The 18,716-nt window shown below is 35.1% G+C and overlaps 1 protein-coding gene and 1 long non-coding RNA gene across 4 annotated transcripts; one reads left to right on the forward strand and one right to left on the reverse strand.

The window, feature by feature from the left end:
- Positions 1-1,136: 1,136 nt before the first annotated feature.
- On the reverse strand, positions 1,137-5,317 carry LOC130170541 (uncharacterized). The gene is made up of 3 exons (XR_008828008.1): positions 5,015-5,317; positions 4,776-4,919; positions 1,137-2,342 (listed from the first exon to the last, which is right to left on the reverse strand). It is a non-coding gene; the product is annotated as an uncharacterized LOC130170541 (long non-coding RNA).
- ifi44g (interferon induced protein 44g) lies at positions 4,809-10,594 on the forward strand. 3 transcript variants are annotated; one of them, XM_056377947.1, is made up of 10 exons: positions 4,809-4,935; positions 5,326-5,483; positions 6,344-6,395; positions 6,628-6,752; positions 6,978-7,029; positions 7,178-7,373; positions 8,097-8,249; positions 8,376-8,547; positions 8,826-8,926; positions 9,195-10,594. In XM_056377947.1, the coding sequence occupies exons 1-10, from the start codon at positions 4,910-4,912 to the stop codon at positions 9,399-9,401; spliced, it is 1,242 nt and encodes a 413-aa protein (XP_056233922.1). In that variant the 5' UTR covers positions 4,809-4,909; the 3' UTR covers positions 9,402-10,594. The 3 variants fall into 3 exon arrangements, with proteins under 3 accessions (XP_056233922.1, XP_056233923.1, XP_056233925.1); XM_056377948.1 differs by having other exon boundaries at positions 6,981-7,029; XM_056377950.1 differs by having other exon boundaries at positions 6,347-6,395.
- Positions 10,595-18,716: the final 8,122 nt, after the last annotated feature.

Consider the following 18,716-nt stretch of genomic DNA (forward strand, 5'->3'; position numbering starts at 1 on the left):
ACAAACGTGTTATCACCTCCACAGAGGTACAGAAAATAAATCTGAGCAGAACAGAAGGACAAAAATACACTTTTAAATTATCAATAAGACTGACAAAGACCAAAAGACCAATTTGCCATCTGTTGTCATCTCCATACTATTTTCTCTGCATAAATCATGCATACCTAAAGCAAAAGACAGAACTGAATTAAATGCCCTATACTAAACTAAAAAATATTTAAAATTTTGAACTCAAACATGGCAAGTTAAGACTGTGTTGCTTTGGTTTCGATATAAAATGTGGTGAGACGTCTGGCATTTAAGACATTACACTCTTCAGCCTGATGGGAAAGCTGTAGTCAATAGTTAAAACTCTGACATAAAATTACTGCTGTGCAACCAGTTCTCATCTTGTTAATGAGGGATTCCTGCATCGTACAAGGAGGGAGCCATGTACATGAAATATAAAGCAAGAGGTTTTCCTGTCAGTCCAACAATCTTTCTGCTTTACAGCATGTGTGTGTGACTGCTATGCAAATACTTTTCATAAATGCTTAATCATCTATTTTGTCAAACACTGACTATACATTTAAAAGCACAGCCATTGTGTTTTTAAGTTGTTATCTGTCGTCCACTAGCAGCTCCAACCTGCTCCATCCAGACCACTGCACTGCTTTCATTTCAACCCTCACTGCACTTTGGGTCAACCAGGCTACTGGCAGCCTTGGCAGGAGAGAGAGAGAGTGAAAGAGAGAGAAAGAGTGAGAGAGGAGGAGGGCGCGTGTGTGCCACCCAGTGTGGATGGATGAGGGGGGTGGGTGGGTGGGTGGGGGGGTTGCTTGTAAAACAGACTGCTGTGTCACACGGCTACATAGTCAGCATAGCTCCCTGTTTAGACGGCTCATCTCCCTCCTCCCACCTGCAGCTCTCCGCTCCACCGACATCAGCTGGAGCTGCTGAGTCAGAGCTGAATCTGTCTAAACTTCCTAAACTCACAGCCTCTGACGAGGAGGAGGAGGAGCTGCTGTAAAGGTGTTCAATCGTTTATTCTCTACATTAATTATGAGCTACATAATCACTGTAAACAAAAGCGACAGCCACAGCTGAGAGGACAGTACGCCTCTGCACTCCAGGTTATGTGACTGTTGGCTGGCAGTTGGATGTGGCGGGAAATCTCTTGGATTGTTTCACTTAGATGAGGTTAGTTTACGTCTTTTGAATACACATTGGCTGATATCAACAGCTGCCTTCATGTTTATTCTGGCACATCCAAGACAAATACAGTACTGCCAGGAACATGAGGTAGGGACGAGCTGTGATCCGGCTAATGACGGAGTTTGTAGTATACGTCTTCATTTTTAGAAACACTTCCACACCGAACACTTTTATGATGAGTGTGTTTATATTTGAGTAAGTCTGACGACATAGTATAACCGGAAGAGTGCTGGTTAGTCATTTTTAACCAAACAGAGGCAAAAACCCCCATCCCCATTCTGAATACTGAGGCCTCAGTATTTCTTAAATCCTTGCTACAGCCAGGACACAAAAAATAATTATAGTGTACATAGTGATCTGTTCTTTAAGTGCACATTACACTTATTTATAGACACATTACACCTGTTTCCTGGTTTTAGGATAGTTAAATCATGAGTTCTGTTTTGCACAGATACTGTGTTTGTTTTTGTGTGACTCCAGTTTTAGCAGGGAAACATCCTTCATTTACAGATTAACAGCCTATAGATACCGTTTGCTGTCACACCATCAACAGTTGCATTCGCTTTTAATGACACCCAGTCATGTTTCTATTTCATTACATCAAGTTACCAACCTGCCCCTCATGTCTCTACGCAAACAGCGGCTCAACAGCTCCCATTCTCTCTACATGGGACTCCAGAAATAAGATCTGAGTGTCCGTTATTTTTGCTGATTCCGCAAAAGTGGCCATAACGATAACTGCGCCTTGTTGTGGGCTGTTATTATACCTGATTAGTTGCAGGCTGCTGAATGACACACAACCGACCTGGTTAAACCTGCAAACATACAGTATGTTTTTTTTAGGTTGGAGGGTTTAGCTGAGTAAGCATGCTCTTCTAAGCTTCATCTAGACAACTTCCAATTATAATATTAATTATAATATAACTATTATTGACATGATTTTAGCTTTTATTAGTGATAAAATAAAAGTCTTTGGCAATAAGAAAGCAAAGAAGTCTAGAGTGGTGGTGGTGGAAATCTGAAGATGATCTGGTAAGGAGCTGATGGATGTGATCTGCTGCAGGAATCCTGAGTGGCTCACTGAATCTGGACACATCTGAGGCTGCTCTGATGTGCGCTGAGGTGGAGGTGTGGCTGCTCAAAAAGCACTGAAATGACAAAAGAGAAGAGCCAAGAAAAGTCAAGATAGATAGCAGCAAGTTGGTTAACTGACAGAGATCATGGGGAAATCAAAGTGGTTGAGGTGAGTAATGGGAAATTTGCTGTTTCATCAAAGAAAAACAATATATAGAGACAAACTTTTCAATATTTTAAAGCAAATAAGGAATATTTTCTTAAAATTCAGAAGATTGTGTAATATTGCCACAATCAGATCCAGTTTGAGCAGCGGCACATTGGATTAAGTACCACAGCCTGCTATGTTTTGGGGAGTTGAACTAATTTCCTTAGTGATTTTCAACATCTGTTTGTGTCAGTTTTTTTTAAAGCTCACACCCACACAAAAATGTTTCTTTGCCCCTCAAAGAAGCAGTAAACAACACCACACTTCATACTCACACTAAGGTTTCATTTACTGTATATGGGTTTTTTTTTTAAGGCAAACAGTTTTGAAAAGAAAGTAAAAGCCAATAGTGAATGTATTTTTGTCTGATTACAGTGTGTTATAATAGAATCAGTCCACGTTCAGTTTCTGGTGGAATACTTCTCCAACATGCAAAACTAATTCTGTCTCAAACAAGCCAAGGAAACTAAACCACATGAACATACACACATCTGCAGACAAATCCAAGGAACAGCCATCACCAGCATCAATTACAGGTGAATCGCTAGTTCAAAATATTCTCGATTTATTAAAAGCTACTGAGTGATGACGGTGATTGTGTATCAGGACATATTTTCTTCAACCGTAGGAGGAAGTTTTGGATATCAGGCTAAGAGGCCTCTCTCTGCAGGGAGGTCACAGGTTGACCTCTGCTGTCAGCCAGCAGGTGAGCATCCGCTTCAAACACAAGACCAGAGCTCCCTCTAGTGGATATGATGAGTAGAAACAAGAGCAAATGGAAGTGTGTTACTGCCTATGAATGCTAACAAGCATGCTTTGTTATTATTTGTTTTGCAAGCGCTCTGATTTGTCATGGCAGAGAAAGAACAGGTGGAAAAAACATGACTAATAATAATGGCTCTGATGCATTCAGAAGCGCCAGCCCATATAAGTGAGTCAGAATGCACCATATCAGGGCCGTAATTATTTTCCTGCTGTGACACCTCAAAATGTCTGCTCTGAAAAAGGTCAATTGAGACTCACACGCTGGGTTTTACTGCCACTCTGCGCTCATTCCCAACAATGTACTGTACATCTAAATGCCGTATATCCGAGTGACAAATCAGAACAGTCCCACGGTTCACTCATGTTCTTGAAGTCGAGCTTTAACACTCAGTCAATAGCTGTTATATACTGTACGTATTGGACACAATAACATCAACACTAGAGCTGCAATGATTATTAGATGAACTGATTAGCTGATTGACCATAAAACAATAATAACAAATTTGATAATAAACTTATTGTTTAATTAAATTGATATTTTTTCAAGCAAAAATACCCAAAGATTTCTGCTTTTCTCTGTTTTTTTTGTCAGTGTAACTTTGAGTTTTGGACTGTTGATGGAACAAAACAAGCCAACTAAAGACTGAGGAACATTTTATACACTAAACAATGAATCAATAATCGAAAAAAGAATCTGCAGCTTGATCAATAACCAAAATAATTCTTAGCTGTTACAGACTTCATAAGCACCTCATTTTATCGCGAGGTCTTGCTTTGCAGGGGTTTTTCTCACAAACGCTTAAGCACTTTTTCTGAAACACTGCTGCAGTTCTCATAGCATTAAGCATTGGGACTGACATTAATCAATCCTAAAGTAAATACATCTTCTCCAACTGAATTGTATCCATCAAATGAAACCAATTTCTGATCATTTAAAGCATCTCAGAGTAACATTTATATCAAATACAAAAACTAGCTGCCATAACATTTTACAGTAAAGACAAAAGTCTCAACAACAACAAATTCATTTCAGTTGTAGAAAGCTCCTGTCTGGCCACAGCACTTTATCAATCTGATATTTGCTCTTTTAAGTCTTTAGGCATGGTGCAGGTCTTCCCTACATGTCTCAACTGTGTTGTCCTCACAGGCAGCATGTAGGCCCTGTCCTCTCTCTGTCTGTCTGTTCATCTGCGGCCATCTACACCAACACAGTCTAACTTCACATTTTCCCTCTTCACTGAGCAGCCTGTTGTTTTTTGTTTCTGATGTCTCTGTAGTATGTAAAATAGTGTCAGCCTCTGCAGTGTAGATGTATTAGAGAAGTGAAAGCATGTAACTGCACACGTGTTGCAATACCTTTATGAAACTTACAATGCAGATATCCTCCTCCTTTTGAAAATAAGAAATCACCTCATCTGTAAATAGGGGGCACCAACTTAAAGCTATATATATATATATATATATATATATATATATATATATATATATATATATATATATGCTCAACTTGGTATTTTTGATCCTGTGAACTTACTGTTGTACACCCGGGCATGAGACTAGAGGGCACGAGAGGCTGCAGCCACTTTCACTTTCATTTCCTCTAAAAGGGGCACCGCCTGTGTTTTTCCCGTCCTACAGCTGCTGTCACGTCTACGTGCTGAAATTATTATGGAGAAAACTGGAGAAAAAAACAGGTAATATTTCACTAAGCGGAAAATTGAACAGGTGAAGTTTAGTAAAGTTGAGTTTTTACGAAGGATGACAGTTACAAACCTGTGTGGCGATGGTCTTTAACTGAGTGATATTTCACAAGGCATCGTTTAACTACCTTAGCTGCAGTCGCGTTTACAAAGAACTGGGTCAGTAAGATTTTACTTTTTAAAGCCTGCATTTAATGAAGTATCCTACGGAAGCCTAGAATGGCCGTACTTGCAATTATTAAGTTACCTCGACATAAAAAAGGTCGCGTGAGGACAGGTTAATTTATCTCGTGAGAAATAACGTGATACTTTATCATATTTTCTCGAGCTCATTTACTTTATCTATTTTCTTCCTGCGATGTATGTGATGGTTTTCCTCATCAGCTTCTTTGGCATTTTCGGAGCCCAGCCTCCCACAACTGCAACTACTTCAGCCCAACCCACTATCAGCACAGCAGTGGACACCAAAGATTCTTTCAGCATATTTACAACTTCACTCAGCTCAACGGACCAAAAAAACCCACTTGCTCTTAAGCTCCCAAGTAAGCTACAGTTCCACACCAAGACAACTGTCAAAGAACAGCTCTGACATGGAAAATGTGCTACAAAAGGTTGGAGGCATTGCCTTACTGTCATAATTTGGATTGGATGTGTTGTTTGGATGCATGGTAAAACACAATAAATCCAGTTTGAAAATAGGATACACAACTGTGTTCCAGTTTCTCAAACAGCAAATGCATGCTTCAAAACCCTTTACACAATTAACAAGATAACATGACTGTGTCTTAATAGAACAGACAGAAATAGAGAAAATTGACATGACACACTACACCAAAATAACACAGAAAATTGACCTCTGATATTCTCAGAGTATTTTCCCAACTTAAATTTGCAAACATTTCACAGCCGCATTTCCTACTCTCTCTATTAATTTTGACATACAGTGAGTAACCAACCTGGTGTGTCACTTTACATGTAGCGTCATACAAGGGGGAGTCAAAAGTTTAGAACCTTTGCAAATGGTAAATTTCGAAACACTTTAAGGCTGTTTATGGATACCCTACATGTTACGAAATAATTTTCTTTACTTGTATGATGCCTGTTTTCTGACGGTCTGTGGAGACTGACCAAACCTGTCACAAGGCTCTGTCCAAGAGACTTGCAGAATGTTTTTGTGCTAATAAACTCCAGTGTAGTTTCCGGATATCTGGACATCTGACATCACTGCGTTTTTGCCACTTATCCGAAGACTTTGGAAATAATTTGATAACAAACAGATGCAAAAATGCAAGGCACGTTATAATAGCCAGCTTTTCATGCATTTAGCTTTTTTGAGAGGAGGTGAAACAAAGCAAACAGTGGATACTTCATTAAACCTCATCAACTCTTAACATCTCTTCAGCAGTAAAACATCAGACCAAACAAAAACGGAGAGATGTGGATTCGACAGAAACGTGAGTAAAGCTGTGACATTGAATGCAACAACCTCCACTCCTGTTTATGGACATGAATAATGGTCGTGTTTTATTTCTGTTGGGTTCTGTATACTATATACAGAAAACTTATATACTACTTATATAATATTTGAAGTGCAAGATCTTAAACTAAAGACATTTAAGTGAATTTCCACTCCTTTGCTTTATCTGTTGTCTTCCTCTGATGTCTGTGATTGTTTTTCCTCATCAGCCCCAGCGGCTTTAGATTTGAAACTGCAGCCCAACCTGATACTGCCACAGCACTGGGCGCCAGTGATGCTCTCGGCAAAGTCAGTTCAACAGAGCAAAGGGCGGCACAACCTTTTACGTTCACAGGTAAGCTACTAAACGGTTCCACACCAAGACAACTGTCAAAGAAATTGTAGCTTCTGGAAATGGACGTGATCACTGTAAATTTTGCCACTTATCTATGGAATCAGAGTACATACATTTACATTTCAACAGCCAGATTTAATATGATGCATGTCATGTCAAAGGAGGTACAACATTGCAAATGCTGAATGTTTCATTAAATCCCATCAATTCTTAAACTCTCTTCAGCAGTTCAACGCATGTTGGACTCTCAGTGGAGAAATGTGGAGTGGACAGACGAGTGAGTAAAGCTGTAACAATTAAGTCAAGTTTGCAACTATATTAAGTAGTAGCAGTCGCATTAATAGATTTGTGCTCATTTTAAAGATAAAAGACAACATATTTTAAACATTATCAACAACAAGTGAACATCTTAAATTCCCACCTAGGCAAAAGACGAGCCTGATGAAGTCTGTCGGCTCCTACAGACCGAGCTGTGAGGTTGTGAATCAGGCCAGGGTTCTCCTCCTGGGCCCGGTCAGCTCTGGAAAGTCCAGCTTCATCAGTTCAGTCCAGTCAGTGTTTAATGGAAATGTCACCAACCGGGCCATGGTGGGCTCCTCCACAACCAGCTTCACCAAGAAGGTACAAGTGGAGCAGGAGCATTCGCATCACATTACCTGAGAGACATCACTAAAGCTACGGATCCTTTTTTTTTAGCTGAAATTTATTGTTGTGTTTCTAAAAAAAAAAATTGGTGATACTGAAAAGAGTGTGGCCTCACAAAGCCCCTGCTTGCTTCAGGAGAGTATTTGAACAATAGTAAACAGTAATTGCACACTCTGCTTTCTCTTTCCTTTCCTTTGTCAGTCATTTCCATGTAAAGTAAAAGACAAATTGTGAACAAAGACAAAGCAGTATGCAGGTATATATTTTCCTTTATTGGTGAGCAAAATAGTGCCCAAAGCCTGCAGATGTATCTCTACTCCTTGGACATAATTATCTTCAAGACTAGTTTCATGTTAATTTGTATCATCTTATACAAAATTAATTCAGAAAAAAAACAAAATTCAAATTAAGACCAGTTCCACTTGTTAACTTTTCCGAATCTTCTCTTGATCTTTGTCAACAAATTGAGTCTTCCCCAGTTGTCTTAAAGGTGACTGTGACAACTCCACATGCTTAACATATGTTTTCAGATATTTTCAGGCCAAGACATGTACACAAAAAGCTACATAAAAGTAGTATTGAAAAGCCTGAGTTTGTTCTAAAGGAGGAAGTGCTGGTGCAAACCTCTAATCAGCAGGCAAGTTGTTCCAATGCTTTCAGAGGCATCCATTACATTAACTTTCTTTTTGTTTGCGTCAGCTGCAGTCCTTCAACATCCGTGGTCAGAAGGGAGAAGATCCTACCAGACTGACGCTGTGCGATGTAATGGGCCTGGGGGATGCAGAGATGACCGGACTGACCCTCCATGACATCCTGTCCGTCATTAAAGGCCATGTACCTGAGGGACACAAGGTACAGCAAGGATTGTTAAATGTTTTTGTTTTTTTTTGTAACATGTGTCTGCTCATCTTCCTAATGCAGAGTCTTGGTTCAAACAACACGAACTGTTACAACACTCTCTTTATTTGTCTCCCCCAGTTCAGCCCAGATCAACCTGTGAGATCAGAGACTGTGGGCTATGTGAAGAAGCCAACCCTTAAAGACAGGATCCATTGTGTGGCCTTTGTGGTGGACGCCTCTAAAATCCTGACCTACTCCAAAGGCCTCAGGACCACCTTCCAACAGCTCCGTGAGCACATCAGTGATCTGGGTGAGCAAAAGACGAACAAGCCAACCAACACAAAATTTTCAGACACAGTGACGATGAATGGAGCTGTTGTCATTCATTCTTGCAGTGAATTGCATTAAGATTTCACTGACAACTGTTCCTGTTGGATTTTGCTGTGGTTAGAACTGCAAAGATCAACTGAACTGAAAGCACTGCTGAAACTGTCAGTACATTTATTTCTCTGGAATGTAACAATTAAATGCTGCGTTTCTGATAATTGCAGTGAACCCTTAACGACTGCAGTGTATTCTGTCTGTCAGGTGTTCACCAGGTGGCTCTGCTGACCCACGTGGACCAGATTTGTCCAGAAACAGCCAAAGATGTCACTCAGGTTTACAACAGCTGGATAATTCAGGAGACGGTAGGTTGAAATAAACCGTATGAAGTTTGAAAAATGTTCATGTACTGTAATTGTCCAATTCAGACTCAGAGGCATTTCCTCTAACATTCCATATAAACATGCCAATGAGGACACAATGCTTACTTTTCTTAGCACTTAAAATATTACACATTCAGCAATGTAGCATACATGGATAAATAAGTGATGAATGAAAATGTTATAGTTATCTCATAGTGTGTGTGTGTGTGTGTGTGTGTGTGTGTGTGTGTGTGTGTGTGTGTGTTTGTAGATGGATAGAGCTGGAGCTCTGTTGGGTATGTCCACCTCCTACATCGTCCCTGTGAAGAACTACTCCTCAGAGCTGGACCTGGACGTGAACACCGATGTGCTACTTCTTAGTGCTGTCGACCACATCCTGCAGTATGCCGATCTGTATTACCAGGACAATACACCACAATGTACAGGGACAATGACATACAAAGACATTGACATCTGAGCTTATTATACCTTTCAATTAATATTAAGAAATTGGTCATTGGTCAACATATTTCATATTTAACATATCATTCAAATGTGAACACCACATGTTTCTTGTTTATATTGTAGATTTGTTGACTTTAATGGACAAATGTTTCTATCCATCCCTGTTTTATATATATATATATCGACATTATGAGATGCTAATTTCTATTTCTCATGTTTTTTTGTTGTTTTTACAAAATTGTAACAGACAAAATTGTATAATTCAGAATGAAATCAGGCGTGTGTAATATTATTATATTATTGATGAATATTATATTGTATGAAGGGCACTGGGCTTCATGCATCAACCATTCATATGTATCATATGTATCAGTGAATTAAGAAAACTGCAGTTACCAATTTTATTAGTGCCACGGGTGCTCAGCTCCGAGGCATCTATTAATATTCTGTTTCGGGTTTATTATTCTTCCGCCAAATTTCGGCGCGTAACTTGTCCCGCAGCTTTGAGAAAACCCCGGTAATATATACATCAAAACGTGCGTCTTGATCCCAAAAGGGGTGCTATGACTTTTGGTGTTAAAATTCCAATTTTTCCCAAAGTTATTCCCAAAAAACTGGGAATAAATAATGCATTAGAAATGCATTGGAATTTTCTTTAGAAATCCACCTTTTTTCGACAAAATTGCACCTTTTTTCTGAGTCACCCAGCTCTCTCATACCTGCACGTAGAAATGTGATTCAAACTATAAAACGGAGGAAAACTTATGCTCTCTCAAAAAGACGGGAACTGTTTTTACATAACATGTAAACTTTTCAAACTGTGAGCACTCAAAGGAGGAGTGCAAATCACTTTTTCTTCAAAGTTAGAGTGAAAGCGTCAGTTGGCTAGAGTGCGTGAAGCAGTAAAAAATAACCTTTATTTTTATTTTTAACTCGAGCTCGCGGCCAAACCGTAAAAAGGAGACAAATAATTATTTCTGAAAATGTAGACATAGTTGTTGGGATTCATAAAATGTAACTTTGACAGGCAGGGTCTGCACAAAATTTAAACGGGGGTGCCGAGTCCGGCAGCAATACCTGTCTCACTCTCATTGACACCTAATGTAATCGTCTTTTTTTTTCAAAAGAATCTCACTCTGTCTTCGCACTGAGCTTACGCACTCATTTTAAGGAATATCTGAATAAAATAGAGACTTTAGAAACTTCTGGCTTCAGTGTCTGGCACGGTCTTTTCGGTTTATGAAAAAAAGTAACGGTTTTCTCATAATTTGCAGTTGTTTGAAGCCATGTAGAAGCCAAATTCTGGGCAGATTTTCACATTGCCATGGCAACGGCAGCTCCTGACCTGTGTGCGTGCCTGCGTGCGCCTAGCAACCAGATAACCAACTCTCCAAGCTCTGCTAGCTTTACATTAGCCGCATGTTACGTCTTAAATTACATTTATTTAGGTCTTAAATATGTAAGTCCATTTACTGCTTCCTTCGTTGCTTTTTTTTTGTTTTGTTAAAAGAGTGAATGAAGTTGTAACGGTCTCCGCTGAGACAGAGAAGAGGAGAAGCTACTAGCCCTCTCTCGCTGTCACTTCTAGTCGCGTTGCTCTCCTCCCCAGTAATGTTAAATTTAGCACAGAAAAACACATAATAGTGGTAATTTAAATAGCGGTTCATGGGATTTATTAACCCTCAGGGGTCCCTCTGTCCTTTTTTGGACATTTTCTTTACTTTTCTTTTTTGATTTGCTGATCATTTTGGCTGTGTTACAGCTGAAGGTATGGATGGAAAAACGTCATAGTATAGTATAAAATTTCAAAAAACGTCATAGTATAATAAGGCATAAAAATGGCAAAAAACGTCATAGTATAGTCAGGCACAAAACGTCACAGTATAGTAAGGCAAAAAAATGCCAAAAAAAGTCATATTATAGTAGAGCATAAAAAAGTCAAAAAACGTCATAGTATTGTATGGCATAAAATTTCAAAAAAACATCATAGAATAATAAGTCATAAAAATGGCAAAAAACGTCATAGTATAGTCAGGCACAAAACGTCACAGTATAGTAAGGCATAAAAATGCCAAAAAAATACATATTATAGTAGAGCATAAAAATGGCAAAAAACGTCATAGTATAGTATGGGATAAAATTTCAAAAAATGTCATAGTATACTAAGGCATAAAAATGCCAAAAAAACGTCATAGTATAATAAGGCATAAAAATGGCAAAAAACGTCATAGTATAGTCAGGCACAAAACGTCACAGTATAGTAAGGCATAAAAATGTAAAAAAAATACATATTATAGTAGAGCATAAAAATGGCAAAAAACGTCATAGTATAGTATGGCATAAAATTTCAAAAAATGTCATAGTATAATAAGGCATAAAAATGGCAAAAAAACGTCATATTATAGTAGAGCATAAAAATTTCAAAAAAACATCATAGTATAATGAGGCATAAAAATGGCAAAAAACATCATAGTATTGTATGGCATAAAATTTCAAAAAGCGTCATAGTATAATAAGGCATAAAAATGGCAAAAAACGTCATAGTTTAGTATGGCATAAAATTTCAAAAAATGTCATAGTATAATAAGGCATAAAAATGGGAAAAAACGTCATAGTATAGTCAGGCACAAAACGTCACAGTATAGTAAGGCAAAAAAATGCCAAAAAAAAGTCATATTATAGTAGAGCATAAAAATGTCAAAAAACGTCATAGTATTGTATGGCATAAAATTTCAAAAAACGTCATAGTATACTAAGGCATAAAAATGCCAAAAAAAAGTCATATTCTAGTAGAGCATAAAAATGGCAAAAACGTCATAGTATAGTCAGGCACAAAACATAACAGTATAGTAAGGCAAAAAAATGGCAAAAAACGTCATAGTATAGTATGGCATAAAATTTAAAAAAACGTCATAGTATAATAAGGCATAAAAATGGCAAAAAACGTCATAGTATAGTAAGGCATAAAAATGACAAAAAAATGTCATAGTATAGTCAGGCACAAACGTCACAGTATAGTAATGCATAAAAATGCCAAAAAAAAGTCATATTCTAGTAGAGCATAAAAATGGCAAAAACGTCATAGTATAGTCAGGCACAAAACGTTACAGTATAGTAAGGCATAAAAATGCCAAAAAAATACATATTATAGTAGAGCATAAAAATGGCGAAAAAAGTCATAGTATAGTATGGCATAAAATTTCAAAAAATGTCATAGTATACTAAGGCATAAAAATGGCGAAAAACGTCATAGTATAGTAGAGCATAAAAATGGCAAAAAATGTCATAGTATAGTCAGGCACAAAACGTCACAGTATAGTAAGGCATAAAAATGCCAAAAAACGTCATAGTATTGTATGGCATAAAATTTAAAAAAAACATCATAGTATAATGAGGCATAAAAATGGAAAAAAACGTCATATTAGAGTAGAGCATAAAAATGTCAAAAAACGTCATAGTATTGTATGGCATAAAATTTCAAAAAAACATCATAGTATAATGAGGCATAAAAATGGCAAAAAACATCATAGTATAGTATGGCATGTAAAGTCATAGTATAGTAAGGCATAAAAAGTCATAAAAAAGCACATAGTATAGTAAGGCATAAAAAGTCATAAAAACGTTATAGTATAGTAAGGCATAAAACGTCAAAGTATAGTAAGGCATAAAAAGTCACAGTATAGTAGGGCATAAAATGTCATAGTATAGTAAGGCATAAAAAGTCATAAAAACGACATAGTATAGTCAGGCACAAAACGTCACAGTATAGTAAGGCAAAAAAATGCCAAAAAAGTCATATTATAGTAGAGCATAAAATTTCAAAAAACGTCATAGTATAATAAGGCATAAAAATGGCAAAAAACGTCATAGTATAGTATGGCATAAAATATAAAAAAACGTCATAGTATAATAAGGCATAAAAATGGCAAAAAACGTCATAGTATAGTCAGGCACAAAACGTCACAGTATAGTAAGGCAAAAAAATGCCAAAAAAAAGTCATATTATAGTAGAGCATAAAAATGTCAAAAAACGTCATAGTATTGTATGGCATAAAATTTCAAAAAAACATCATAGTATACTAAGGCATAAAAATGGCAAAAAACATCATAGTATAGTATGGCATAAAATTTCAAAAAACGTCATAGTATACTAAGGCATAAAAATGGCAAAAAAAAGTCATATTCTAGTAGAGCATAAAAATGGCAAAAACGTCATAGTATAGTATGGCATAAAATATCAAAAAACGTCATAGTATAATAAGGCATAAAAATGGCAAAAAACGTCATAGTATAGTCAGGCACAAAACGTCACAGTATAGTAAGGCAAAAAAATGCCAAAAAAAGTCATATTATAGTAGAGCATAGAAATGTCAAAAAACGTCATAGTATTGTATGGCATAAAATTTCAAAAAAAAATCATAGAATAATAAGTCATAAAAATGGCAAAAAACGTCATAGTATAGTCAGGCACAAAACGTCACAGTATAGTAAGGCATAAAAATGCCAAAAAAAGTCATATTCTAGTAGAGCATAAAAATGGCAAAAACGTCATAGTATAGTCAGGCACAAAACATCACAGTATAGTAAGGCAAAAAAATGGCAAAAAACGTCATAGTATAGTATGGCATAAAATTTCAAAAAACGTCATAGTATAATAAGGCATAAAAATGGCAAAAAACGTCATAGTATAGTAAGCCATAAAAATGACAAAAAAATGTCATAGTATAGTCAGGCACAAAACGTCACAGTATAGTAAGGCATAAAAATGCCAAAAAAAAGTCATATTCTAGTAGAGCATAAAAATGGCAAAAACGTCATAGTATAGTCAGGCACAAAACGTTACAGTATAGTAAGGCATAAAAATGCCAAAAAAATACATATTATAGTAGAGCATAAAAATGGCGAAAAACGTCATAGTATAGTATGGCATAAAATTTAAAAAAATGTCATAGTATACTAAGGCATAAAAATGCCAAAAAAATACATATTATAGTAGCGCATAAAAATGGCAAAAAACGTCATAGTATAGTCAGGCACAAAACATCACAGTATAGTAAGGCAAAAAAATGCCAAAAAAAAGTCATATTATAGTAGAGCATAAAAATGTCAAAGAACGTCATAGTATTGTATGGCATAAAATTTCAAAAAAACATCATAGTATACTAAGGCATAAAAATGGCAAAAAACATCATAGTATAGTATGGCATAAAATTTCAAAAAACGTCATAGTATACTAAGGCATAAAAATGCCAAAAAAAAGTCATATTCTAGTAGAGCATAAAAATGGCAAAAACGTCATAGTATAGTATGGCATAAAATATCAAAAAACGTCATAGTATAGTATGGCATAAAAATGGCAAAAAACGTCATAGTATAATAAGGCATAAAAATGGCAAAAAACGTCATAGTATAGTCAGGCACAAAACGTCACAGTATAGTAAGGCAAAAAAATGCCAAAAAAAGTCATATTATAGTAGAGCATAGAAATGTCAAAAAACGTCATAGTATTGTATGGCATAAAATTTCAAAAAAACATCATAGAATAATAAGTCATAAAAATGGCAAAAAACGTCATAGTATAGTATGGCATAAAATTTCAAAAAATGTCATAGTATAATAAGGCATAAAAATGGCAAAAAAACGTCATATTATAGTAGAGCATAAAAATTTCAAAAAAACATCATAGTATAATGAGGCATAAAAATGGCAAAAAACATCATAGTATTGTATGGCATAAAATTTCAAAAAGCGTCATAGTATAATAAGGCATAAAAATGGCAAAAAACGTCATAGTTTAGTATGGCATAAAATTTCAAAAAATGTCATAGTATACTAAGGCATAAAAATGGCAAAAAACGTCATAGTATAGTGAGGCACAAAACGTCACAGTATAGTAAGGCAAAACAATGCCGAAAAAAGTCATATTATAGTAGAGCATAAAAATGTCAAAAAACGTCATAGTATTGTATGGCATAAAATTTCAAAAAAACATCATAGTATACTAAGGCATAAAAATGGCAAAAAACATCATAGTATAATATGGCATAAAATTTCAAAAAACGTCATAGTATACTAAGGCATAAAAATGCCAAAAAAAAGTCATATTCTAGTAGAGCATAAAAATAGCAAAAATGTCATAGTATAGTATGGCATAAAATATCAAAAAACGTCATAGTATAATAAGGCTTAAAAATGGCAAAAAACGTCATAGTATAGTCAGGCACAAAACGTCACAGTATAGTAAGGCAAAAAAATGCCAAAAAAAGTCATATTATAGTAGAGCATAGAAATGTCAAAAAACGTCATAGTATTGTATGGCATAAAATTTCAAAAAAACATCATAGAATAATAAGTCATAAAAATGGCAAAAAACGTCATAGTATAGTCAGGCACAAAACGTCACAGTATAGTAAGGAATAAAAATGCCAAAAAAGTCATATTCTAGTAGAGCATAAAAATGGCAAAAACGTCATAGTATAGTCAGGCACAAAACGTTACAGTATAGTAAGGCATAAAAATGCCAAAAAAATACATATTATAGTAGAGCATAAAAATGGCGAAAAAAGTCATAGTATAGTATGGCATAAAATTTCAAAAAATGTCATAGTATACTAAGGCATAAAAATGGCGAAAAACGTCATAGTATAGTAGAGCATAAAAATGGCAAAAAACGTCATAGTATAATAAGGCATAAAAATGGCAAAAAACGTCATAGTATAGTCAGGCACAAAACGTCACAGTATAGTAAGGCAAAAACATGCCAAAAAAAGTCATATTATAGTAGAGCATAAAAATGTCAAAAAACGTCATAGTATTGTATGGCATAAAATTTCAAAAAAACATCATAGTATAATAAGGCATAAAAATGGCAAAAAACGTCATAGTATAGTATGGCATAAAATTTCAAAAAATGTCATAGTATACTAAGGCATAAAAATGACAAAAAAACATCATAGTATAGTCAGGCACAAAATGTCACGATATAGTAAGGCATAAAAATGCCAAAAAATACATATTATAGTAGAGTATAAAAATGGCAAAAAACGTCATAGTATAGTATGGCATAAAATTTCAAAAAACGTCATAGTATAATAAGGCATAAAAATGGCAAAAAACGTCATAGTATAGTCAGGCACAAAACGTCACAGTATAGTAAGGCATAAAAATGCCAAAAAAAGTCATATTCTAGTAGAGCATAAAAATGGCAAAAACGTCATAGTATAGTCAGGCACAAAACATCACAGTATACTAAGGCAAAAAAATGGCAAAAAACGTCATAGTATAATAAGGCATAAAAATGGCAAAAAACGTCATAGTATAGTAAGGCATAAAAATGACAAAAAAATGTCATAGTATAGTCAGGCACAAAACGTCACAGTATAGTAAGGCATAAAAATGCCAAAAAAAGTCATATTCTAGTAGAGCATAAAAATGGCAAAAAAACGTCATAGTATAGTCAGGCACAAAACGTTACAGTATAGTAAGGCATAAAAATGCCAAAAAAATACATATTATAGTAGAGCATAAAAATGGCGAAAAACGTCATAGTATAGTATGGCATAAAATTTCAAAAAATGTCATAGTATACTAAGGCATAAAAATGGCGAAAAACATCACAGTATAGTAAGGCATAAAAATGCCAAAAAACGTCATAGTATTGTATGGCATAAAATTTCAAAAAAACATCATAGTATAATGAGGCATAAAAATGTCAAAAAACGTCATATTAGAGTAGAGCATAAAAATGTCAAAAAACGTCATAGTATTGAATGGCATAAAATTTCAAAAAAACATCATAGTATAATGAGGCATAAAAATGGCAAAAAACATCATAGTATAGTATGGCATGTAAAGTCATAGTATAGTAAGGCATAAAAAGTCATAAAAAAGCACATAGTATAGTAAGGCATAAAAAGTCATAAAAACGTCATAGTATAGTAAGGCATAAAACGTCAAAGTATAGTAAGGCATAAAAATGCCAAAAAAAGTCATAGTATAGTATGGCATAAAATTTCAAAAAATGTCATAGTATAGTAAAGCATAAAAAGTCATAAAAACGACATAGTATAGTCAGGCACAAAACGTCACAGTATACTAAGGCAAAAAAATGCCAAAAAAGTCATATTATAGTAGAGCATAAAATTTCAAAAAACGTCATAGTATAATAAGGCATAAAAATAGCATAAACGTCATAGTATAGTATGGCATAAAATTTCAAAAAACGTCATAGTATAATAAGGCATAAAAATGGCAAAAAACGTCATAGTATAGTAAGGCATAAAAATGACAAAAAAATGTCATAGTATAGTCAGGCACAAAACGTCACAGTATAGTAAGGCATAAAAATGGCAAAAAAAAGTCATATTCTAGTAGAGCATAAAAATGGCAAAAAACGTCATAGTATAGTCAGGCACAAAACGTCACAGTATAGTAAGGTAAAAAATGCCAAAAAAAAGTCATATTATAGTAGAGCATAAAAATGTCAAAAAACGTCATAGTATTGTATGGCATAAAATTTCAAAAAAACATCATAGTATAATAAGGCATAAAAATGGCAAAAAACGTCATAGTATAGTATGTCATAAAATTTCAAAAAACATCATAGTATAATAAGACATTAAAATGGCAAAAAACATCATAGTATAGTCAGGCACAAAACGTCACAGTATAGTAAGGCAAAAAAATGCCAAAAAAAAGTCATATTATAGTAGAGCATAAAAATGGCAAAAAACGTCATAGTATTGTATGGCATAAAATTTCAAAAAAACATCATAGTATACTAAGGCATAAAAATGGCAAAAAAACATCATAGTATAGTATGGCATAAAATTTCAAAAAACGTCATAGTACAATAAGGCATAAAAATGGCAAAAAACGTCATAGTATAGTCAGGCACAAAACGTCACAGTATAGTAAGGCAAAAAAATGCCAAAAAAAGTCATAGTATTGTATGGCATAAAATTTCAAAAAAACATCATAGTATAATAAGGCATAAAAATGGCAAAAAACGTCATAGTATAGTATGGCATAAAACGTCACAGTATAGTAAGGCATAAATCTCAATTTGTGTAACTGTGTACGGTGTCCTTGAGTGCCAAGAAAGGCGCCTTTAAATAAAATGTATTATTATTATTATTATTATTATAAAAATGCCAAAAAACTTCATTGTGTACTATTGCGTGAAAATGTCAAAAAACTTCATAGTATAGTATGCCATAAAATTTCAAAAAACGTCATAGTATAGTAAGGCATAAAAATGCCAAAAAGCATCATAGGACAGTAAAGCCCCAAAACAGGGATTGAACCCATGACCTTGTCAGTGTTAGGC

Source organism: Seriola aureovittata, chromosome 6 (assembly GCF_021018895.1).
Source record: "Seriola aureovittata isolate HTS-2021-v1 ecotype China chromosome 6, ASM2101889v1, whole genome shotgun sequence".
Lineage (NCBI taxonomy): Eukaryota > Metazoa > Chordata > Actinopteri > Carangiformes > Carangidae > Seriola > Seriola aureovittata.